This window comes from Lissotriton helveticus, chromosome 12 (assembly GCF_964261635.1).
Source record: "Lissotriton helveticus chromosome 12, aLisHel1.1, whole genome shotgun sequence".
Lineage (NCBI taxonomy): Eukaryota > Metazoa > Chordata > Amphibia > Caudata > Salamandridae > Lissotriton > Lissotriton helveticus.
In genome coordinates, this window is record NC_136073.1 from 839,951,127 (window position 1) to 839,977,587 (window position 26,461).

Sequence of the window (26,461 nt, forward strand, 5' to 3'; positions counted from 1 at the left end):
CAGATTGGGCATAAAGAGTCTGGTATCTGCTCAACATGGTCTTCGATCCTCCGACCCGACTGCCCCTACGTGAGGATCTTCTGTCGTAGAGCAGGGGACGGTCCTCCACCCGAACCTGTCAATGCCTCCACCTCCATGCGTGAAGATTGAGCGGCGGTAGTTGACGTCATTTGACTTGCCTCCCGAAGTTTGTGATGTAATCTTGGCAGCCAGGCGTCCCTCCACTTAGACGGTATACGCTTGCGGGTGGAACATATTTGTGGCATGGTGCACAGCAAAGTCTGTGGATCCCCTTTCTGCCCCTCTTTGTGGGATTCTCTTGTTCCTCCTTTCTTTGACCCATCAGGGCTCTGCTCTGGGCACTCTTAAGGGCTATCTTTCGACCATTTCTGCCTTTCTTCGGCTTCCTGATCAGCCTTCTCTTTTTAAGTCCCTGGTTGTAAATTGTTTTTTAAAAGGCATAACTCATCTCTTTCCTCCTATTCCCTTCGTTCTACATCAGTGGGACTTGAATCTGAACTTGACATATTCAATGTGCGCTCCCTTTGAGCCGCTTCACAACTGACCCTTAAGACTCTTAACTCTTAAGACTGCATTCCTAGTGGCAGTCACATCTACCAGAATAGTAAGTGAGCTCCAGGCTCTTTCATCCAAGCCTCCTTTTCTGTCTGTCCATCCGGACAAGGTTGTCCTCAGGACCCGTCCATCCTTCCCAAGGTTGTAACAGTGGGCAAACCATCACTTTGCCCACATTCTTTCCGCCTCCGCATTCTTCGAAAGAGGAAGAGAGGCTCCACCGTCTGGACCCCTAAATGGGCGCTTTCCTTTTATCTGGATTGCACCCAACCGTTCCGGGTGGATGACCAGCTCTTTGTCGGCTACATGGGCGCCAAGGAAGGTTGGGTCGTACACAAACGAACTATCTTCAGATGGGTCGTTTTGTGTATCATAGCCTGCTATTCTCTAGCAAAAACTAGCCTCCAGTGAGGCAGCGCCCCCACTCCACCAGGTCAACGGCAGCCACTACTGCTTTGGGACGAGGAGTCCCTCTGAATGACATCTGTCATGCAGCTACGTGGGCATCGCTGCACATGTTTATAAGACAACACAGCCTCGACAGCCAAGTCTGGAGAGACGACTTCTTTGGCCGTTCTGCACTCCAGGACTTTCTGGCGTGAACTTGGTTCGCAGACCCACCACCGGGGTTGGTATTGCTGGGGTATCTATTCTAAGGTAAGGAATCTATAACTAACTGTTTCTTTCAGATGAACAAGTTAATTCCCTTCGGTAACAATGTATCTGTAAGAAACATAGATTAGGTATAGATTTCTTACTGCCCCACCCATCCTCCCCGTTCTGCGAACTGATTTTTAGGGTTAAGGACATCCTTTCAGCGCCCTAGTTTTGTGCACCAGTGGTCGGTGTCTTGCATAGCTCTGCGTTTCTGGCGCGGAAAGTAGTGTACTGAACTGACGGCGTATGAGGGCGGCGTGTATGTAGCTACCGCAACGTTCTCCCGGCAGCCACGACGCCAACGACTAACGCGGAGCCGACCGACACCACCTTCTGACGCGTAGAGGTACTGCTGACGAAAAAACTTTCCGGATCCAGTCTGACGGCTGGGAGTAATTCTAAGGTAAGGAATCTAGAACTAACCTATGATTCTTACAGATATATCGTTACTGAAGGTAAGTAACTTGTTTGTTTAGCTCTTGGTGCTCTTACACCAACTATGCTTGTACTGTTGAATTTATCCACAGCTTTTGACACTGTGTCCCATTCCAGCCTACTTCAAAGATTGTATGAAATTGGAATCTATGGGACAGCATTACAATGGTTTTCTGATTTTTACAAAGACAGAACTCAAATCATCCTCTGGGCGCTTTCAAATCGTGTATCTGATGGTGACATCTAGCCACAGATTCCTTACCTTTGAATTATCCCCCCCCCCCTAGATTGGATCTGGAAAAATTTCTACAGCAGTACATCTGAGCATTGGTAGAGGGCGTTGAGCAACTCTGCAGCGACGTTGTCCACCGGACCATAACCGGTCATTGGCAGTTAAAGAAGTAATAAAAAAAAATACTTGAGGAGGCAGGAGCAACTCACTGGGTGCCACACGTAGGTGAAGTCTGAAAAAAAAAGCCAATAGGCACTGCCTTATAATGGCAGATATATGAAAGAAATCAAGGCGCCCATACACCAAGAAATCAAGGCGCCCATACCCCGTGCAATCTCAGTATGGGAGGAAGAAGAGGAACAGACGGTACAGCAATCAGGATCTAAGAGTCTGCTCCACCCCACTGTCCCGAAAAGAGCGTAAAGCAGAATCTGCATGAGCACCGGACAGATGTTGACCATCAAAAGGCATATGCGCTAAGGCGGATCGAACAGCCTACGAAAAACCCGAGGTGCGTAGCCAGGCACGCTGATGAAGTGCCACTGAAAGAGCCATGGCTCGCCCGACAGAATTGTGGAAGGTAAGTAACTTATTCATTATGACGATTGATACGGGCGTTCCCCAGGGCTCATGACTAAGCCTTATGGTTTTCTATATCTATGTTACCCCCCCCTTGTAAAGATTGTCAGATCCTACAGCTTTGAAATTCTGTCCTATGCTGATGACACTCAGTTGGTCATCCCTTTTGACAAAGTCCTGATTAGGACAATCCAACATTTTGCAACAGGGATGAAAGCAATTGCAACTTGCATTTCTACCAACTGCCTACAATTGAATGCAGGAAAAACCAAAAAAATGATATTTGCTAAGGCCCAACAGCATTGGTTAGCTGACTGGTGGCTGGCAGAACTTGCCATGGCACCAATACCAAAACAGGTAGTTAAGAACCTCTGTGTCTGTCTTGACCAAAACCGACCATGACAGAGCAGGTTATGTCTAGTGTAGGTACATGTCTCCACATGATGTGCCTGTTGAGGATGGGTCTTCCTTTTCTTCCTCTTTCGATGAGGAAAACATTGGTGCAGGCACTCCTTATAAGCAGATTAGATTATGGCAACGCTTCACTTGCTTCTGCAAATGAAATTTTACTTTCAAAACTTCAAGTTGTACAAAACACAGCCGCCTGTCTCATTTGCAATCTTCCCTCTGGTACCACTTCCACTCCTCTTTTGAGATCCTTGCATTGGTTGCCTGTAAGGAAGAGAATACTTTTTAAAATGTGCTGCCTTACTCACAAGTTGCTAATTGAGAAAGGCCCCAAGTACCTCATCCAGAAGCTTAAACATTATTGTCCAGTTAGGACTTTGCGATTCAGAGGCAAAGCCTTACTCCCTCTACTGCGCATCAGAAAGGCTAGAGCGGGGGCAGGTCTTTTTCCTATCTGGCTGCCTCTTTCCAGAATTAAATGCCCTCTATTTCTATATGTCTAAATCATTGCAAATTCCGAAAGATTCTCAAGACAATGCTTTTCTAACTCTCGAGTTTTTCCTGACAGCGATTTCTTTCAGCGCTGAGATAGTATAGAATTCTAATGAGAACACTCCTAAGACAGTTGCCTTGAAGTAGGGAACAATGTAACTTTGGACGTGGTCTAGATTCGGCTCAATCTTCTCATTCATCTTGGTTACCAGTGGTTCTGTTTTTACCCTGCAATAATAGGTTACTTCTGGTCACACATCCTGAATATCCATTACTTCCATTCCTTTTTGCTCTTATGCCTTTTAGGAAGGGATTAGTTTGCTAGTCTAATCCGCTTTCCTTGAATACCAATAAATATGCCTTATTTATTTATTTATTTATTAATTTATTTAGAGTTTTGTATAGCGCGAACAAGACCCTTGGGTATCAGAGCGCTTCACATTACATGAGGTAGTTATAGTCTGTATAGTTGTAGCAACTTTCACAACATTAAGAGGTAAGTATAAGTATAAGTAAGTATAAACCATTTTATAGCGCGCTCCGTTACTGGAGAGTATCCTGGCGCGGGAAGAAGAAAAGCAGACAGCAGAACATGGGAAAGAATCTTAGATTGCACTATTAAACAGATATGTTTTCAAAAGTTTTTTGAAGGCAGCTACTGTAGGTGTGGAGCGCAGATGAAAAGGAAGAGCGTTCCAGGCGCGAGCCACAACCACCGAGATCGACTGGCCGCCAAGTCTGGCACGTTTAAAGCGGGGAAGGGACAGTTTAAACGAAGTGGAGGATCTCAGGGTGCGTGCAGGGGCATAGCTAGTAAATCTTTTCCTCAAATACTGGGGACCCTGATTATGGGTAGCACGAAATGCCAGAACCAGAGATTTAAACAAGATGCGCTGTGCAACAGGGAGCCAGTGGAGTGTGCGCATCTCAGCGCGAACGCTCTTCCATCTAGGGATATTAAATAATAGACGGACAGCCGCGTTCTGGATAATTTGCAGGCGTTTTACCAAGTAAGAAGGGATACCACTGAACAATGCATTTGCATAGTCCAGCCTGGCCAGTATGAGCGCTCGAGCAACAGACTCCCTGGCCTCTCTTGGGAGCAGGGGAAAGAATTTGCGGAGCATTTTTAAAGTAGCAAAACAGGTGCCAGTAAGTTTTTTTATGTGATGTTCGAATCTTAAATCCTCTGCAAACCAGATGCCAAGATTTTTGGCAGGTCTCCCCATCTCTTTCGGGCTGGGAATGTCAGGAGGCCATAAAGTGCTCATGAACGAGGGGGGAAAGGAACCATAAAAAACCACTTCAGATTTGTCCTCATTGCACTTCAACTGTGCCTTCGCCAGCCAGCGAAATACAGAGGACAAACACAAATGGACTATAGATGTGTCAAGGTTATCATCTGGCCAGGTGAACAGCAGTTGGGTATCATCTGCATACCCTAAGAGGTAGGTACATATATGGCACATAAAATGAAAATATCAGAACAAATTTCTACAAGAATATAAAGTATATCAACAAAGTAAAAACCACGTCTTAGTACATAGCACAATATAAAGTGTAACTGAATCCAACAATCCTGAATGTTTATTTTCTGAGTCTGTTTCAATTTCCTGTCAATGAACATGCCTTCTGTCTTCCCATGTTATGACTATGGAAGGAATTTACTCATTAGGAAGATCTTAGTTTCCCTCTTAAAGGATATAGTGTTTTCAATCTTTCTAATGTTTGAAGGAAGTGAATTCCAGATTCTAGGTGCTGCTCCTGAGAAAGCTCTGTCGTAAGTTTTCTTCTTCCGGAAGGTGGCTGGTCTCAACATTAGCTCCTCTGTGCTCTTGGCTGGTCTGTTCCCTCCCGATAGTTTAATTTTCTGAGCAAGGTAGTTGGGTGTATTGTGGTGGAGTGCCTTATGTGTTATGCATGCCATTTTTAGCTGGATTCTCGCTTTGTATGGAAGCCAATTTAATGCCTTCAAGTGTGGCGAAATGTGGTCAAATTTCCTTGATCCAGTGATCAGTCTTGCCGCTGCATTGAGACATGCCTTCAGGGATGCTGTTGAAATTTTTGGTAGCCTCGCTAGCGTCGTACATCCATATTCAATCCTTGCGATAACTAGAGACTGAACTGCCAGTTTGAGGTCTGCTTTGGATATGAATGGTTTCACTTATCTTATGTAGATCAGATGGTAGCGGGCGCTTTTTGCCATTGTGTTGATATGGGATTTCATGTTTAATTTCTCATCTAGTGTAATTCCTAGTGATTTCGCTGAGCCCACTAGGGTAGGAGTGCAATTTAATGCTGTGATCATATTGGTCCATTCATTCACTTCTGTGTGTATCTTCGGTGGGGATATTAGTAAGAATTCCGTTTTTTGTGTGTTTAGTTTTAGATGGTTGTCAGCTAGCCATCGTAATGCCAATTTTAATGTCTCATTCATTCTCCTGATGTCTTCCCTGGATGTGATCTTGATATATATCTGGGTATCATCCGCGTACATGTGGTAGGAGATTTTCGACTTTCGGAGGATTTCAGTGAGTGGTTCGATGTAAAGGTTGAACAGTGATGGCGATAATGTAGAGCCTTGTGGAACTCCAATTGAATTAGGGCATGCAAGTGAGAGTGATTGGTTGACCAGGAATCTTTGCGTTCTATTCTGCAGGAATGATTCAAACCATTTTAGCACATTTCCAGCCATTCCCATCCTGTCATGGAGTCGTTTCAGTAGTTTTTCATGATTTACCGTGTCGAATGCTGATGATAGGTCCAGAAGGATAAGTAGACATGTTTGATTCCGGTCCAGTGCCTATAGTGCATCATCGACAATATGCAGGATCGCTGTTTCTATGCTATGTCCTGTCCTGAATCCTGATTGGCAGTCGTCTAGTAGCGAGAAAGTAGCTATGTGTTGACTTAGTTGCTTTTGTACGCATTTCTCTATGAGTTTGGCAAGTATAGGGATGTTGGTCACTGGGCGAAAGTTGTTTGGATCTGCTGGGTTCGCTGTCGGTTTCTTGATGATGGGGACGACTTGACCTGTATTTAGGCAGTCTGGAAGGATCCCTTGTGATAGAGAGGCGTTTATTATTTTCGTCCAGATGGGAATCACAATGTGGTTTATTTCTCTGACGCATTTTGATGGTAGTGGATCATTATAGTGGCTGTTAGGTTTGATGTCGGATAGTGTTCTGGCTATGGTATTTTGATCCAATAGTTTGAAGTTAACCCATTGTGCCTTGTTTTTAGTCCTATCAAGGGTGTTTTATACGGTGATATTGGGATTCTGTCTGTCCGTATTGCCAATGTTTTCAGCCTCTTTCCTGAGCTCTCTTTCCAACTTGTTTGCCTTCTCTGTGAATGTTGAGAATTCTTCACAGTTTATTTGCGTTTTTGTGGTTCCTTGACTGGTTTTAGCTAATTTATTGGATTGTTGTTTTAGAATCTCGAATAATTTCCGAGGTCTGTTTTTGGCGTTATCTAGTTCAGATCTGATAAATTCTTTTTTGGAGTTTAGTATCTTTTTGTTGTATTCGCTTCTTATTCTTCTGAGTGATTTCAGTTCGAGCGATGATGGGCGTTGTCTCCATTTCCTTTCCGCTAGTCTTAGTTTCCTCCTTTCTTCATTCAGTGGCATCGTAGTGTTGACTATATTCGTTACTGTTTTAGTGTAAAGATCAGTAAGTTCCTCTACGCTCTGCAGGTTGTTTGGTGGGATCAGTTTCTTCTCACAGCTTTCAACTAGTAATGCAATATTCGGGTCTTTCATGTCTCGCATCCATTTATTTTGTCTGGTGGGTTGTATGGTCTTGTCCCGTTTCAAATTGTTTATCAGGAAGGTTATGGCATGGTGATCTGACCAGTCGCACGGCTCAATTGATATAATTGAGGTATTGTTAGTTTTTGATATTATCCAGTCTATCGTGCCTCCTTTTTCGTGTGTTGGCTCTGTGCATGCTTGGTTAGAGATGCCTTGATAGAGATGAAAAAATTATTTATCTGCAACATCAGTGCTCTATCAAATGTGCCTTCATTAAATTCATAAACAACCTCCCCAATACAGCCACCAATGTTGTCAGGGATTTGGAGTATTTGTGTTCCCCTCACCAGATTGTGAATATGAACTTGGAAGGTAACACTCAGTGGGATTGCGGTTGCTCTGAGCTGCCTCAATGTGACAGTGCAGTTTTAGCTGTATGTTTAATAGTATGCTAAAGGGTGCAGTTTTCTTTCTTTGTAACTGATTGTGATGCTTAATAAATGTCCCATAAAGAGGAAGGAAATGTTACTATCGTTTATTCCTAGGGCTCTGCTGTAAGTATCTTCCTTGAATTCCTAAACAGGTACCCTCCAATCAACAATGGCATTATGGGGGAGGAGCCAAGCTGGCGACCGAGATGGCTGCATAGCTGCTCGGCTCCGTGAGCCTTCTCACCCCGCGCATACATCCTGGCAACTATCCTGAGCCGTAACGGCATATTTAAGTAGGCGAAGGACAACTTTCACTGACCGTTTGCTCCTGAGGCTTTTACGTGCGGCAGACCCGTGGAAATGTCCCTGACTGTTTTGCGGCCCTCACAGAGCTGGGACCGGGGTGTCGAGTGAGGAGGGCAGCCGGCCGCGACTGCGACAACAGCGGCCTCTGGTGGAGGTGAGGAGTCGGCCGGAGGGCACCGGAGATCTGATGGGCCGATGGTGACGGTGCCGACCCAGTCCATCTAGCGGAGTGCCTTGTGGGATGTGCGGTAAAGCAGGGTCGAGGGGAGTGCACGATACTTGGCCCCCTTTCCAGTGTTGAGACCGGGCATGACTAATGACTTCTCCCGGAATCGGCGGGCGGCTCCCAGGGAGCGGCGGGGATTTTGTTTAGCCTTTTGGTGACCCCTCGCTGGGAAGTTTGCCTTGACCTGCGGGGTCCTGGTGGTGAATCCTGTTGCGCCCTGGTGTGGGGCCCGGTCCCGAGGTGAGGTGGAGAAGGACGAGGCCGGATCAGCTAAGATGGCTGATGGCACCCTCTTATGCAGACCACATCCAGGCAGAGAAGCTGCTGGGCGGGAGAGTCCTGGGGTCTGGCGACACGAGACGGAGCCCACGTCCAGAGATATACTGGCTGCGCTAACAACCCTGCATACGACCCTGATCCGGGATGCCCGGGATCTGGGAAGAAGGATGGCCGCCATTGTTGTCCCACTGTTCCACACGGGCATAGTTTGATCTCAAGGAAGCGCCGCTGTGCCCGCCTCTGCGTCAGTGATGAGTGCTCCAGCTACGCCTATGTTCGTGGAGACGCTGGAAGACCCGGTTCATGAGATCGCTTTGGACAGATCTGTTGTACATGTGAGTGACTTGCCGGGGCACTTATCTCTTCGGCGGCTGGTGAAACAACGTCGATCTATGGTTTGGGCTGCCCCAGCGGCGTTTCAGCGCTTACCGGATGGTGTGACTCTTTCCCTGGCTGGTGAGACTGTGTTCGGACTGGAGGATGTTTTCGGGGTCGATACTGACACAGACGGATTTCCGCCATACATATTCGGCTGGGTTTTGGTGGCTGAAGTCCCATGGAGTAACGACACTGCCCGGTCCGCCCGGATCACTTGGACCCTCCACGCTGCTCTGTATGCCGATTGATAAGTGGACGTATGTTGTTACTACTGATAGAAAAGGCCAGGGGTGAGACCGTCTAGGACATAGTGGAACTTCTTGTTGGCTGACGGTGATTTGGGGGACACCCGGCGGGGCTGTTATTGACTGGGCTATCGGTGATAAATGTTTTCCATGGCTATTCTGCTCTTGCTTTTAGGATGTTTACTGTGCGCGGTGGTGGGGGTGGCCAGATCGATGGCCCTTCCCCACATTTTTCCTTGTTTTCTTCTTTTTCTCTTTTTCTATATTTCGGGTCTCTTATTTAGGGCGACAGGCACGCTGCTGGGGGGGGGGGATTGGCCGTAGCCTTCTGCAGGGATGCAGGGTGGGGGGTAGGGGGATGGGGTTTGTTAATTTGTCCTTTCTTTGTTTCTATGGCCCTTTGTCTTTCTTCCTTTTTGGTGTCGTCGTTTTTCATGTTTCCTACAGTATGTTTCGTTTTGAGGGGTGGGGTGCAGCTTTGCTACGAAACGTGTTTGTTTTTACATTTATCCTGACTCGTATGCCTTACCCCCACTACTTCAAACGTATTTGCACTATTTGCGGATTTCCTGCTTCGTGCTTGATATTGTAGGACCATGTATGACCGTATGGCATTGATTCTGAGTTTTTCTTTATTGTAAAATGAACCTTCTCGAATCCTGAATCTTGCACAGTACTCTTGAATACGAGGTATATCCTGGACACTTATTGGACCCCGATTTTCGGGCTGCTGTATTTTTCTACACTGATTGCTGTACTTATGACTTGACTAGCGGCCGGCCGGGGTGGTTGTAGGCCCATGCCTGTATTTACTTGCAGTACCAATAAAGGATCTAAAAAAAAAAATCTTATTAAAAAAAAAAAAACAATGGCATTATGAGGTTAAAATAAATCCAGGTGATTACTTAATTCCCTGTCAAGTAGAACTGAAGCAACTGGTCCAACTAACGATTTCTTTAATGCAAATGCATAATTCTCTGGTAACAGCATTTCTCCATTAGTGTAGACATACCATGCTGGTCTCTAATTCTACAGATCTAGTAAAAGCCACCCAACCTTACCTTCCACTGTCTACTAATGCAAAAGTGCTCACATTCATCCCTCACCATTTCTGCCTCACAAAGTTGTGCTGAAAGTCTTTCCTGGTTTGAGTAAAATATTTGTAATTGCAAACAATGGCCATGTGGCATCTTGAGGGTGTGACAAGATTGTGATAGACTTGGCTGAAGAGGTGTGTTCTAAGGGCTTTACCGACCGTTTATGTGATTAGCAGTCTACCAGAGGTTTAACAGGAAGCCACTGCAAATTTGTATGGCATGTACAGAAAAGGCCCTACTCTCTAGACGGGACTTTTGGAGCATGGCTTAGATAATCGGAAACTGGAGCCAAAAAGGTGGCTTGGGAATGCTGGTAGAATCTGGATGTAGTACTCATTGTCAAACAGGTAATCAGCAGAATGTGATAAGAAGGGTGCCTTAAAATAAAATGTGTATGTTAAGAGGACCCACTGAATAGAGCAGCATTGGAGTGATCGCCAAACGTATGAAGCCTAAATAAACCCCAGTCTAACGCTTATTTTTTAATCTGCTGCACGGCCTTACAGATGCAGGGGAATTATAGATACAACATTTGTCAACAGTACTTTTGATGGAAATGGGAGAAGAGTAGGGGATACCTATGCAAATCCAAAAACATTTTCCAAATTAGTAGCCAAGACTGCTGACCTTTGTTACTGGGGAAGGTTCAGTGGTTCCCATTTCGCTTGGCCAGAAGGCCAACAATCAACCTCTGTCTTGTTGGCATTCAGCCTGAGCAAAGTACTACTCTTCCTGCCTGAATAACTGATAGACCTTGCTCAAAAATGTGCTAAAGCTTTGGTTAGTTGAAGAGCAATTAGTTGGGTATCTTTAACAAAGGAGAAAGAAATGACATCAAAAGATCTAATAATGAACCATCGGGCTACATTTAAATGCTGAATAAGAGTGGGAAAATAGACACCTGGGCTATCTCATCTGCTTGGAAGAAAAAGACGCAAGAGCAAAAGATTGGCTCTGCCCATAAAGGAGAACAAGGACAGTGCCGCGTTCTGAAGGTTTTTAAGATAGTTGAAGAGCCAATGAGCCAAATACTTAATACTGATCTCAGCTATTGCAGGTAGCAAAGAAATAGTTTGTTCTCCAGCACCAAAGTGTATGCTCTTTAGATTCCTTTCTACTTTGCCATTTGTGTGTAGCACCGATACAAGTTTGTTCATTAACGAGGCGAACTGCTTCATTTTGTCTCAACAAGGAGAGCAACACCGATTCTGTCTGAGTGTGAAAGATCAACTTAAGGCTCTGTTACTTTATCGCACAGAGAATAGGATCTCAAAGTATGACTTAAGCAAACATCCACACTGTTTTCAAGTGTGTTGTGATACTTGTACCTAAATGCTTTTTTCTTCTGCCTATTGGTATTGCAGTAGGAAAGTTTGGTTATTACAGGGATTTAAATTGCCTTCTGATGTTGTTCTGCAATTATTTTTATGATTTTACACTGGTCTTTAGAAATGTGCTTGACATAAATAAGCACAATTAAACGAACTAAAAGCTAAAAATCGAGAATAATCATCTCCTGCTGCACATTCCTGACCATCAACAATGTCTCTACTTTATGGACTTGTGTAGGCAAGCTTTCTCTGACTTTTTCTCCTTCATCACTGAAAATGATGACTAGAATGAATAATTTCCGGAAACGTTCAGTGTGCCCTCTGCAGATGGCTGATTCCTTTCTTTCTACTTGTTCCCTAGTTGTGGAGCGCGTGGACTCCTGTGCATCCATGTATAGCCGTTCCATTCAAGGACATCACGTCTGCCTGCTGGTTAAAAAGGTAAAGCCTGGTGCAGAGATAGCTCGCCTCTACCAGTGGTCTAATAGACATGGTTTCTATCCATGAAGAGTTGCTTCTACAAATTCACGTAGAATCTACGTTGGTGGCCTCCACTATTGCATGCTGATCCTGTATCTTTTCTTCACCTGCAGGGCGACAATTCCATATCAGTAGACGGGAAGTGCAGCAATGACTCTCTCCTGAGCAACTTATTGGACGAAATGAAAGAGACGCTGTCCCAGTCCTGAATATTGTTTTCTAACTACAGAAGATGCACTAAAACAAGATTAAAGGAAGACTACCCACCATCTACTCCACCTCCCCACTCCAAGTGTTCTGGTGGTCCCTTATACGCATGTACTATACCGGGGACATGCTTTTAATTTCACTTCACTCTCCATTGCAGTTTCGGCATTCTAAAGCTCTTTGTTACATTTTTATGACTATTATTTTGTTGAACTTTTACTAGCTGTGGAGTTGCCCCTTTCCACCTCACAGACTTTTCTTCAAATGTTCTTTTAGTTTACCGATACATTTCGTCAATGAGAAATGGAGGAGAATCCCCAGCACAATGTGGATTAGAACTTCTGAGCCTCTGCGGACTCCTCGCTGAGAGAATGCCCCAGGTACTTCAGTGAAATTCAAATGGGACTTCCAAACGAATGTGCGCTTTCTCCAAAACTGAACTGCCCTTGGAAAGCGTGGGAGCCTCAGGCCCACCCGCAGTCAACTGCCAGTGTATCCATAGCATCAGCACCAAATAAGGGTGGGACAGATTTTGGGGTGGTGGAAGATTGGGGAGCCTGTCATCTCATCTCACTATTATTCCTAAAACGTTCCTTGCTGAACCACCATTGTGCTTCTGTGCTGAATTGTGCTCTCCTATGTCCAGAATGGCAAGGCCTGATGTTCTAATGTATCAAATGAAACTGGAAATCCAAAGGGGTATTTGTCATTTATTTTGTTTGTTTTTCATTGTGTTTATCATTGTGTTTTTCTGTTAAAACAGTTAACCAGCTGAGACATAGATGTTGACCATTTGCCCGTGCGCCATTTGTGATAAGACAGTGCAGGCAGGTGACGCATTGTTGGGAGCGTCAAATTCTTGATCTGTTGCCTTCTCATCCACTGAGAAATACATTCCAGTGCCACAGCCCCTGCTTCTTCAGGACAGGTTTGGACTTCTTTATTGCAGGGAGCCCCCTAATATATTGACAAGCTTTGTTTCAGTGTTTTTTCATGGTTTTGGCGATTAAACTGTACTTCCATTGAACATGGAGGTTCTTTTTCGTAAAATATTATGCTTAGAGGATCTTGGCTGAATGATGTGATTGCTCATTGATTATTAAAACAACAAGCCATTCGGTTCAAATTCTTTTTTGCTGGTTTTCCCCATTGTTGTTCGTGTTTTTGAAAAATGTGGATTTGTTCACCATTAACCTGTGTGGTTTTATACCAATAAAGGAAACTGCCGGAGAAACATGCACACACAGTGCACTCGCACTTAGGAGTTTGTTCTCTGATCTCTGAGAGTTAAAAAGTCTCTGGGCCACGCTCAACATTTGAAATAGTCACTTAAAATGTGTGTGTTTCAAATTGAGTCTAAACTGCCAAGTCCCTTTTCCCACTTCTTTTCCTTGGATCATTGGGAAGCCCGTCTTCTTCTCACTTGGTGTTGTTTTAACATACACTTTTTTTCTACCAAATGATCATTAGTGAGTCTGGCTTCAGTTTGTTAGTAGGCCTTTATAACCCTGCTTTGTTCACTATTGTTAAAGGCCTGCTTTTCCACTCCTTGGATGGAGTCCTTCTCTATCCTTTCCCTGTAGTGGTTGCTGTGTTGTAACACACAGCACTAGTTAACCCCAGCAATACAGGTCCTCCTTGAGTGTGGAAGCAGTTTTTTTTCTACCTTTTTGATTTGTGAACACTCATCCTTATAATTTGTCAAGTCCATAAATGTGTATCTAAGTGAATCTTACCTTCTAATATCTATTTTAAATCTACCCAAACGCATGATGTTCTTGTAAACACTACTTTCCTCTAGCTCACCAGGAAACCCCTCTATGCACCTCAGTATACTTCTGTTTTTATTTAGATTATCCTGATGTCAATTAAAAAAAGCTGTGTGTATGTGCTGAAATGTTACAGTTCACATTTGAAATGTCTTGTCTTCCCCTTCCTAACCTTTTAGATCTTGTTTCAAAACCTTTTCTCAATCACTCCTCCGTTGTCTTCAGGTCTCATTTGTAAGACTTTATCAGCCGTCACTCCTCCAGTTTATACCATAAGTGTTCCTTGCCGTATCGCTCTTTCCAGAAACTTTCTTCACGTTCCTTCTTTAGATTTGATCTCGGACGCTCTCTTCAATTATTCCCCTACAGATGTTGCCAGTAATCCTTGCTTGTTCGTCCACCTCCTTGGGCAAGCTCTTATTCTTCTGAACTGGAATATTTTTCTTCCGACAGCCTGCTGCGGGTCTCCTATGAAAGCCTTACTCTTCAGTTATTTCCTGTAGCTCTCCTAGGAAGCCCCATTCTCCATCCTATCCACTTTTGACACTCACTGCCTTAATGCTTTCTTCTAAGCTCTAAACTGGAAGCCCCCTGCTCCTGGGCTTGTGACCTGACATCTCTCCTTAAACTTGCAGGTGTGGCTGTCATTTGAAGTCTCTCCAAGGGCCTTCTCATGCATGTCTCTCCAAAAAGGCCCTCTTTCTGATTCTTGCTTGGCTACAACTCTAGGTGACCCTTTTCTGTCTTGTACAAGCATGTGCGCACAAGTTACTAATGCAAAACCCTCTGTGGTTCTCAGAACCGGTGTAATCACCTGCTTAGTAACATCAGAGTAGATAAGAGGCATGTATTTATGTGTTCAGTCAGAATACTTTAAAGTCTACAGCTAAACAATCTTATCACTTTGAGGAGACCATATTTTGAGCTTTCCAAAAGCTGTGTGGTCTTGGATCAAACAGCTGCATACTTTAATCTGTCTGAGCTCTGGCAACCAAAGCAAAAGGCTCTCACACATGGGGAAATGATTCAACAGTAACCAACCATGTACAGCAAATTCATGATGCGTTCAGGCTTCAATACAACCCTGCGTCCTCATCAATAGTAGCGTCAGAGCTCACTAAATGTTATTAGAAGACAAAGCTTCGACGTTGAAGGATATGTCTGAGGTATTCTAAATTATATAGCACCAGTCCCAAGCATACTTGCTGCAGGTCGGTGATACTGTTCTTAACTCTGGAGTGTTCCATAGGAGAGGCTGTACCCCAGTATTTTCTACCAACCACTTAATTTGTTTGTTTTTGCAGTGTTAATCTCAATTTTAGGACACGTATTACATTTTTATTTATACATTAGAGTGGCAGCATGAGACATTCCCATGGTACATTATTCTTTAATAAGTGACACTTTATATATGGTTTGCCCCTTTGTAAGGAATGTATTTTGGCAGTACTCAAGTAAATGGAATATGAATATGAGTTATTGATTGCGGGAGGAGTTCCCAAACCTTGACATAAAAGTTGGATTTCACACCCAAAGAACAAATCGACTTCCCACAAGCTTACAGGAACCAGTGGAAAACAACGTCACTTGTGCTTTGAGAAAGGCAGTGGAAACCGGAGACTTGTATGTTCTGATCTCCGTAAGTTCAGCACTTAGATAACACTTCTCAAGATATTTAACATGTGTTATGGGATAATGTCCATTTTGTTTGATGATGCATTCTCTTGCTTTGGAATAAAGTATGTTTGGAGCAAAGATAGATTAATTTATTTTTTAATCAAATTTGGTTACATTTAGAAAGTACATCTCTTTCAGCAAGTGTCACAATGATGCAGCCAAGATCTGGATCTGAGGAGCAGTAAACTTAATACAGATCTTGGGTATGTTTTACTGATGCCATACTCTTGTATGGTACAGTTGCCCTACAGAAACCATGCCTGCCACATGTTTCTCAGTCCTGGTTAGTGATTTAAGAAATCAATACCCTAAGATAAAGTGAAAATGCTTGATTGACGTTCATTATTATTCGTAAACGTTTGTGGTACTTACAAAGCTGAAGGTGTTCACTCGTACCAAGCTTCACTGAATTTTCTTGAATGTGGGCTTTGTTCTTGTATACTAAAATCATAGTAAGGAGTCTTCTGCTGCAGTAATTTATTTCAAAGCCCGTATTTATGAATGATTATCATCCGTACCTTGGTCCTAGTGTACGAATCAGACATGAAAGTTTTCCTAATTAATAGTAATCCAACAATGTCCTTAATCGCTGGGAAGGAGTAGGTGTTTTGTTTTTTGTTTGTTTTTGTATTATTTTCTTCTCTCGACCCAAACTGTCACTTTAGCATGTAGATCATTCCAAGCATTGAAATCCTGTGTGGTGGAGCAAGGAGTTTGAACTGTACGACGTGTTTTAATAAAGAAAAACAATTTGCTATATACATTCCCTTCAGGAAAAATCTTTAAAAAAGAACTTATCACAAAGCTGCTGTATTGATTTTTGTGTCAAGATGATCCAATAAAATATATATGAAACAGATTTGTTTGGTGTTTCCCTTCTCATGATATGGTCAAGATGTATAGAAGTGGAGCTAGATTTGGTTTGTTCAATCTTGAATCGGGCATCAGCCACAAAGCTCTGGTGTGAAGTGAACGTTTTGCTATAATGTTGTCTTGGATAGTGCCTTTACTCAGATCCAACAATCTCCGTAAATGTTTATTAAGATTGTGTTAATTTAATAAAAATGCTAAATGTCAAACATTTACATTTCATGTGTTTAGGAAAAGCATTTGCAGTGTCCTCAGTCATATTTCTCTTTGTAATTGAAATGTTCTTTTCATATGGTTTAGACACATTTTGCCAACCGAGTAACATTCCTTCAATATGGAAGGCAGTGGTCATTGTTCAAATCCACTGCCATAACACATTTTCCCAGCAACATGGATTCCATACCAGCCCAACATTATAACCAACTCTGAAAACACTTAAAGCTAATTAGCTGGTCAGATATGTAAGACCAGCCCAATACACCTTCCAGCAAGTGACTTAGATCTTGGGTTTCTCATATCTGTGAACTAAACGGATTGTTCCGTCAATCCCAACTCCAAGTTGAGAGTTGCATCTAATGTACTCCGTCTTTTACTTACCTTCCAGAACCACCTATATTGTACAAGATCATTTATTTGATACTACTCCCCCAAGACTCACAAAATCCCTAACTAAATATACTGAGGCATTGCATCCATCACCAGAGGTACTCCATTGTAATCTCTTATGTCTCTAGAGTGAAGATGACATTTAAAAGTCTTCAGGAATGAAAAGCCATTCCAACGGAAACTTAAAGAAATTCCTGACCTTTTTTCTGATTAGCACTGAGGTAATTTAGATATTTGTTTGGACTTATAGTAAGATTAAACATTGAGTCAAGGTTGCATTTAGTTATTGGAAGAGTTTGAGTTAGATAAACTATTACACTGTCAATTAGAGTAGACAAAATAGCAAAGGTTAGGGTGAGCATTAAAGTGTTAAACTTAGAATCTGAAAGAGACACGTTAGCAATAGATTCCTTACCTTAGAATATCCCCAGGCGTCAGACTGGATCCGGAAAGTTTTTGCTTAGCAGTACCCCTGCGTGTCAGCAGGTGGCGTCGCGCGGCTCCGCGTCTGTCGCTCGTTTCGTATACGCCGAGATGACGTCACGGAGACTTCTTAGGCTCCAACCATGCGCGCTGACGTAAGTTCTTTCTTTTTCCGCGCCGAAAGCGCAGATCCGGATTGAGCACGTACCTCGGTCATTTTTTGACTACTTTTTTGAGACCCTTTGTCTCCTACTCTTGTCTCCTGGTGCACGCAGGGATGCCAGGCTTTAAGTCTTGTGGATCGTGCCACCGTAATATGTCGGTGGAGGACCCCCACGATCCGCCTCTACTACCTGGAGACCAACCATGACTCCCGGGACTGTCGTGCCATGGCCCAAAGGCCTTGGGGAGCGGCGCCAAAAGTTGCTGGAGGTCCGGCACTCCTCTCAACGCCGCTCTGGGTCTAGGGGCCGTCCGTGGGACCGCTCACGGGACTGGAGCCGTCGCTCCTCGAGCTCTAAGTCTTCATGTTCAGATTCCGGTAAGCGGCGCCATAAAAAGAAGTCGAAGAAGCATGTTCGCTCTCCGACGTCTCTCCTCGGAGGCGGACGAGGGAAGCGGCTCCTCCGGAGCCTGAGAGTCTCTCGGCTACCTGCCATACCCCGGTCCGTCGGCGACTCCCGAACAGATGCAAGAGTTTCTTGCTGCCATGGACCGCCTTTTTAGGCCTCGGGCTCCCGGCGGGCCCCGCGGTCCCGTGTCCAGATCCTGTTGGCCCTGGGACCACTGGATCCAGCACCCTCGGCCCCGGCGCCACAAGGTGCAGCGCCGCTGGCTCCGGCGCTGCCCTTGACTCCGGCCCCAGTGCCGCCCCTGACTCTGCCACAGGCGCCGCACTGGGTGACGTTTATCCCGCCCCTGCCCCGGTTCTCAGACTATTTCGTTCCGAACTGGGATCCACATTGGGATGCGGCTTTGGTTCGGCCCCGGCCGGCGCCGCTCCCGGCGCCGCTTGCCCCCTCTCCGGGCCTGCCGTTGTGGTTGGCTCCTTCTACTCCGGAGCCGAACGAGGACTGGGACGGCTCCGAGGACCCCTTTGCGCGGCAGTGTTGACTCCGAGCAGGATTTGGTGGATGACCTTCAAGATGCGGGTGCACTTGATGTGTCTTCTGACCCGGGGTTTGCCTCTCTTCCGCCTACTACGGAGGAGGGCGCTTCCTACACTATGGTGCTGCGTCGGGCTGCGGAGGCTTTCCATCTAGACCTCCCTACTGTGACCCTTAAGACCAACCTCCTGATAGCGTCTACGTCATTGGAGCCGCTGCTCCCTTTCAATGAGGCCCTTACCGAAGTCCTCTTGGGCACTTGGTTGCGACCGGCCTCAGGGGCACCGGTGGATAAGAACGTAGATAGGCGTCATCGTCCGGCGCCTGGTGAACCTGCCTTCTTGACCACTCATCCCACACCTGAGAGCCTGGTCATTCAGGCCTCGACGTCGTAAAGTGCCTTTCCCCGGCTCCGCCGGTTAAGGACTCTTAAGGATCTGGACCAATATGGCAAGAGGATGTTCTCCTCGGCCAACTTGGGGTTGCAGTCGGTTAATACTGCCTGCTTATTGGGCCGTTACTCCCACGCAGTGTGGGATTCGGTAGCAGAGGTCCTGCCTCAGTGTTCTGAGGAGGTCCAGGCTGTCCTTTCCCAAGCGATAGCGGAGAGCAAGGATGCGGCGAAGTTTGCCATCAGGTGTGATCTGGACACGGCTGATTCCTTGGGCAGGGCAATTTCCACTACTGTGGTGTTGCGGCGCCATGCCTGGTTGCGGCCTACCGGGTTCCTGCCCGATGTCCAGGGCTCGCTCATGGACATGCCCTTTGATGGCTCCGGCCTCTTTGGCAACAAGGCTGACAGTGCCCTGGAGCGCTTCAAAGACTTGCGGGCCACGGCCAAGTCCTTGGGCCTTTCCACGAAGAGCCCTGCCACGCCTGGGTTTCGTTCGTTTCGTAGCTAGGGTAAGAGCACCCAAGCTTGCTCCTCCACAAAGCCTGTACAGTACCAGCCTTAGCGCGGCCGCGGTCGTGGCTTCCACAGGGGCGGGCCTGGTAACCAGCGAGCGGGTCAGTCCACCTCCACTCCCGCTGCTTCCACCTCTAAGCCTTCCTAATCCGAGCTTCAGGGAGCACCCCACACTGGTAGGAGGCAGGGTCCGTCACCACCTCCACTACTGGCACGAAATCACTTCGGACAAGTGGGTGCTGTAGATAATCTGGCAAGGTTACTCGCTCCCCTTTCTGTCCTCCCCTCCAGCCATGCCACCTCTGTACCACAGCATGTCGGGGGATCATTTGGCTCCTGTCCGTCAGGAAGTCACGGCCCTACTGGCCAAGGGGGCCATCAAGTGCGTTCCCGCCCAAGAAGTAGGGAGTGGTTGTTATTCCCACTACTTTGTGGTCCCCAAGAAGGAGAAGGTTGGCTTGCGCCCCATCTTGGACCTCTGGGACGTCAATCGCTTTCTCCGGAAGGAGAAGTTCAAGATGCAGACTCTGGCTCAGAGACTGAATGGTAGCATTGGACTTACAAAACGCTTATTTTCACATCCCTGTCCTGCCGGCCCACCGGCGCTACCTGTGGTTCACCGTAGGCCAGAAGCATTTTCAGTTTGCCATGCTCCCCTTCGGCCTTACCAGTGACCCTCTGGTATTCACGAAGGTGATGGCGGTGGTCGCGGCTCATCTGCGCCGGTCGGGGTGTCAGTCTTCCCCCTACCTCGACGACTGACTGTTGAAGGCGGGCTCGCCCCAGGCAGTCATCACCCACCTTCAGACTACGGCCGACCTCCTGCATTTGCTGGGGTTCTCCATCAACGTGCCGAAGTCGCTCCGGAGTCCCTCTCAGAAGCTTCCCTTCATCGGAGCAGTCCTGGATTTGACGCTGTTTCAGGTTTTTCCTCCCGAGCAGCGAGTCTGGGATATTCAGGCTGTGATTCCGATCTTTCAGCCTCTATCCCTGGTATCGGTCAGTATGACCCTCTGGCTTCTGGGCCTGATATCCTCCTGCATCCTGCTGGTGTCACATGCCAGATGGCAAATGCGGGCTCTGCAGTGGGACCTGAAGTCCCAGTGGGCACAGCATCAGGGCAACCTGTCCGATCACGTCGAGATCTCGGAGGGGGCTGCACGACAGTTGCAGTGGTGGCTCACGAATCGCGATTGGGTCAGAGGCAGATCCCTCTCCCTTCCCCAACTGAAGCACACGGTGGTGACGGATGCGTCCCTCCTGGGATGGGGAGGCCACATGTGAGAGGCGGAGATCAGAGGCCTCTGGTCTCCGGCGGAGTCCCGGCTCCATATCAATCTTCTGGAGCTGCGGGCGGTCCGACTTGCACTGAAGGCATTCCTTCCCTCTGTCCAGGGAAGTGTAGTGCAGGTGTTCACAGACAACACCACCGCCATGTGGTATTGCAACAAATAGGGTGGAGTGGGGTCCTGGACCCTATGTCAAGAGGCTCTGCGCCTCTGGACTTGGCTGGAACATCACGACATTACCTTGGTGGTTCAATACCTGGCAGGTTCTCTGAACGCCAGGGCGGACAAACTCAGCCGCCGGTACATGATGGATCACGAATGGCGGATGAACTCTGACATGGTGTAAGGTCTCTTTCTGCAGTGGGAAGAGCCTTGGTTAGATCTATTGGCCACTGCAGAGAATGCGCAATGTCATCAGTTCTGCGCGTTGGAATTTCCAAGGCGGCACTTGCTCGGAGGCGCTTTTCGTCGCGAGTGGAACTGCGGTCTATTGTACGCCTTTCTGCCTATACCACTTCTGCCCAGAGTGCTCAAGATCAGGGTCGACCGGACCCTAGTCATTCTTGTGGCTCCGGATTGGGCTCGAAGACTATAGTATCCCGAGCTACTCACTATGAGCATCGATCCCCCAATCCGTCTTCCTCTTCAGGAGGATCTTCTGTTGCAGCAGCAAGGGACGGTCCTCCACCCGAACCTGTCCAGTCTCCACCACCATGCGTGGAAACTGAGCGGCGACAGTTGACCCCTTTTGATCTTCCTCCTGAAGTCTGTGATGTCATTTTGGCTGTCAGGTATCCCTCCACCAAGACGGTGTACGCCTGCAGGTGGAACACGTTTGTGGCATGGTGCACAGCGAAGGCTGTGGATCCCCTTTCTGCCCCTCTTTCTGAGGTTTTTCTGTTCCTTCTCTCTTTAGCCCAGCAGGGCTCTGCTTTGGACACTATCAAAGGTTATCTTACTGCCATTTCTGCGGCTTCCAGATCGACCTTCTCTTTTTAAGTCCCCGGTTGTTAACCGTTTCTTAAAAGGCATTACGCATACGTTTCCACCCGTGCCCTTCATAATGCCTCAGTGGGACTTTAATCTTGTCTTGACTTTTCTGATGTGCGCTCCTTTTGAGCCCCTTCATAACTGTCCCTTACGGCTTCTCACCTTAAAGACTGCTTTCCTGGTGGCTATCACCTCTGCTAGAAGAGTGAGTGAGCTTCAGGCTCTTTCTTCCAAACCTTCATTCCTTTCTGTTCATCCGGACAAGGTGGTTCTGAGGACCCGTCCTTCTTTCTTGCCAAAAGTTGTCACGCCCTTCCACATCGGGCAGACCATCATTTTGCCCACCTTCTTTCCGTCTCTGCATCCTTACAGGGAAGAGGAGAGGCTCCACCGTCTGGACCCAAAACGTGCGCTTGCCTTCTGTCTGCAGTGTACACAGCAGTTCCGGGTGGATGATCAACTCCTTGTTGGCTACGTGGGCGCCAAAAAAGGTCGGGCTGTGCACAAACGGACCATCTCCCGGTGGGTAGTTCTGTGCATCAAAGCATGTTATTCCTTGGCCAAGAAGAAGCCTTCTGTGGGACTGCATGCCCATTCGACCAAGACTACTGCAGCCACTACTGCCTTGGGACGTGACGTTCCCTTGCAGGACATTTGTCAGTCAGCTACGTGAGCCTTGCTGCACACGTTTACCAAGCACTACTGCCTTGACAGTCAGGTCCCGAGAGACGGCTTCTTTGGCCGTTCTGTGCTCCGTGACTTTCTAGTGTTATCTCGTTCGCAGACCCACCACCGGGGTGGTATTTCTGGGGTATCTATTCTAAGGTAGGGAATCTGTCACTAACATGTCTCTTTCAGATGCACAAGTTACTACTTGTGTAACAATATATCTGTAAGAGACATTAGTTAGTGATAGATTCCTTACCGCCCCACCCATCCTCCCCGTCTGCAAAGTGATTACTAGGGTTAAGGTCATCCCCTTTTAGGGCCCTAGTTTTCTGCACCAGTGGTCAGTATCTTGCATGGCTCTGCGTTTCGGTGCGGAAAGTTGTGTACAGAACTGACGTCAGCGCGTATGGGTGGCGCCTAATTAGTCTGTGACGTCATATTGGCGCATACGACGCCAGCGACGGACTCAGAGCCGCACAACGCCACCTGCTGACGCGCAGGGGTACTGCTAAGCAAAAACTTACTGGATCCAGTCTGACGCCTGGGGATAGTCTAAGGTAAGGGATCTATCACTAACTTCTCTTACAGATATATCGTACGCAAGTAGTAACTTGTGCATTAGGACAAAGGTCAGCTATACTTAAGGATTAGGGTAAGAGATTGCAGTTACACGTTAGTGTTAATATTGATGAGGGTAAGAGGATAAAAAATAGCCCAATGTTGTGTGTTGTTTGTTGGGCAGAACAAAGTAATGTGTTTTTTTTATGATTGTATGGGGTTTGCAAAGAAGGATTCTTTATAAAAGTATTTTTTGCAATGGCATAGATCCTGGGTAACATCTTTCCTCTATGGTGTAGTATTATCATACTCGTATTAACATCTTTCATGTTTCCTTTGTCCCCTTCATCTCACGCTGGGTTATGTAAGTGTCTTGTTATCTTGCCCTGCAACCATTTGTTTTCACTCGAGGCACCTTCACCACATCTTCCTGTAGATCCACTTCCGATTCATCTTGTACCAGACTGTTAGAAATGCCGTGAGACTGCAGGAGTAGTTCACCTAACCTCTGTTGCCCTATTCTTTCTCTCTCTGTCTCCATAGATTTGATCATGTGTGGTGTTGGGGAATGTGAAGAGAAATGCAAGACAAGCCTTTTTCCATTCTCTGTAGCATGTCGTGGGTGGTTTTCTGCCTGGGACTGGTTTCCTTGTCCGACTTCACTATCACAGATCAGTTCAAGCTTATGTGGATGGGAATCCGAAAGCTGCCACAGCTGTAGATACTGAAGTTCTAAAGGACCCATTTTGCTTCGGGTTAAAGCCAAACAGTGGAATCTTGGTTTTATCTAAGCCCTTACTGGCAGCACCTGGGCAATGAACATGTTTTCATTCTATCTTACTTGTTGATATGTAATGAAACAAACTCACCACTGTAACAAGTGGGGAAGTTGCCTTAAGATTGTGCTCCAAAAGCCCCAGACTCCCGATAGCTACATTCCTTGTCATAAACAAGCATAGCGCTGTCCTCTAGGGCCAGTACAATCAACCCACTGTAAGGGATCCTCATGACACCAACCCATAAGAAATAGATGTAAATACCAGTCTGCCATCCTTTGAATTTCCATTCATTTCTTTGATTCAAAATAAAGATGACACTAAAATCAGATTCAGAATTTTTGTTCAGACACAAACATACATTCTGTAATAATCGTAGACGCAACGTTATTGAATAGCAGTTTTGTGTTTCCAGGATTTTTATTGTCCTCAAAGTGTCCATAAGTACTTTATCCTATTTTACCAGTTAGGCCCATATGTTTACTGCTAACATTTACAGGAGTTATAAGAATAGTATATTCTTTTCTTCATAATAAAGCACTGGGATTATATCTGTTTAACAATGAAAACCCAACACTGGCTATTTATGGAAGAATTTTCTGAAGTAAAGGTGATCTTCTTAACTGACAAACTATATCACTCCTCATTACTGCACCAAATGTATTTGTGATTTCCAGGTTTTTGGTAGTGCTTGTTCTGCATTTCCCCGGCTTCCTCATTTGTAGGGTGTTTGCTTCTAGAACGTTCACACCACCATTGAATCAAAATAGATTTATGACAATTCCTAGGGAACTGAAGACTCGCCTTCTTTGCTCCAGCTATAGGCACTGGTCTCATAGGACCTTGTTTATTACCTCTTTTCTTCATTCCTGCTATATGAAGCAGCTACCATAATGGTTTGAGTGCAACAATATACCAGTATATAGCCTGAGTAGTTCATTGCTTGCAGCACATTGTTCCAGAATGTTTCATGTGAAGTTGGCAACTATTATGTATTGTAGACTATTAGCTGATATTCTAATCTTTTACAACAAGGAACTAAAACTAGTTTTTCAAAGTTACTATCGTTTTGCCAAAATAAAATTGAACGGTATCAGTCTCATAATTATTTCATTACAGTGCAGATCCAAAGTATATTTCAGAATATTTGAAAATTTCAGTATAGTGTTTGCATGGACGATGAATGTATCAAAGTGTTTGGTGCTATAAGTGATATGAAAGAGGCCCGATTACATCAAAAGTAGCCTTTTTGGAGACCTTCACACAAATGTGTTAAAAAAGTGAGCGAAGTTTAAAAACTTGTCTGGTTGCTACAGCTTTAAAAGGTATGTGGATATAAATTGTTATGAGGCAAAGGCAACATTAAAATCCATAGCAAAAAGTTTTGAGGCTAACTGCTGAAAACTCACATCAATTAGATCCTTAACCAATATACTAATACCAACTCTTCTTTGGAAAATATACCTTGACGCTGTTTTAGTCTGACTTTTCCAAATGATTAAACTCATTTTAATAGATTTATGAATGTATACACCACACCCAATTTAAGATTAGTACTCCACTAATCTTAAACTCCTAAGGTTTTTAAAACCTGTAATTTCTAAAGTAGAACTTAGGAAAAGAAATCCTATTAGTAAACTAATAATGGGCAGTACCAAACCTCATGGAAATTGCAGGACAGGCTCGTTTCTGAACGCTAAAAGTGCAACAGTATCTGAGGAGAGACAAAATCCTATAATTGAAAAATCTTGTTAGATACCTACACCAGGATAAGTCCCATATTTGCCCCTAAAAGTAATTTGTGATATTTTATGACATGGAGAAATCGCTCCTAATTTGACCCTCAAACTGAGGGACCTCAATTACCTTTCTCGCTAACTGGTTATGGTTACGCAGATTGCTACACAACTCACCTGAAAGTAGTGGAAATTATACCATTTTTTAACCGGTTTATTCAAATTAGTACTCGGAATATGGCAGGTTTCGTTCCTGATAAGGTTTGTCAAATCTTTTAACACAAGTTATTTTTATCCAGTCGTTTGTTTACAGGAAACCTGGAGGATATATTTTCTCATATATGACGGTCTTCACAGGAATAAAACAGCCGCATGGCCAGCCAGTGGTAGATTTAGCAGTTGTTGCCTCAGATTTGTGATTGATCCTGCCAGAAATTGAAGCTCAATGAAGGTATTAGTATCTGGGTCAGCTTTAGGTAGAGACCAGTTTGTTGCGCTGGGATAAAATATCGAACGTCATGGAAGGAGCTATTTCCTGACCGCGGTGGACAAGAACAATGGGAATGAGGAATTGATTCAAGATGGTGTAGTACCAAGACAATATTGTCTATCTGATATTGAGAATTACTCCAAGCAGAAGATGGCAAGCAGAAGAATACTTACTGCTTACGGGACGGATGCATGCTGATGCCCAAATCTGAGAAGTTATGGCAAGTATCTTTGAATACTATGGCCAAACCTGCTACTCCAAAGGAAAAACACTTTTTTCTTTTTTTACCCAACATAGAATCTACTGGACTCCAGAAAATCTGGCCAGATTGGCTGGGAAAGAAGCCCCAAAATGTATCAAATTTACCTAATCAGAAGCAGTTCACTTACATATGTTTGTAAGTTGACCGGAGCTAACCAGATTTTGGTGAGGGTTCTCCAGAATGTTATCTTCCATAAAGAGATTAAGGTAAGCAGTCTCTT

The 26,461-nt window shown here is 45.4% G+C and overlaps 1 protein-coding gene across 1 annotated transcript in view; it reads left to right on the forward strand.

Moving 5' to 3' along the window:
- Nucleotides 1-16,418, forward strand: part of AP3D1 (adaptor related protein complex 3 subunit delta 1) — a 347,807-nt gene extending 331,389 nt beyond the window's left edge. Inside the window, exons 32-33 of the mRNA XM_078671456.1 lie at nucleotides 11,788-11,867; nucleotides 12,020-16,418. Of these exons, the coding sequence (XP_078527582.1) occupies nucleotides 11,788-11,867; nucleotides 12,020-12,115 (176 nt within the window). The 3' untranslated portion in view covers nucleotides 12,116-16,418. The remainder of the gene's footprint in view (nucleotides 1-11,787; nucleotides 11,868-12,019) is intronic.
- The last annotated feature ends 10,043 nt before the right edge of the window (nucleotides 16,419-26,461 follow it).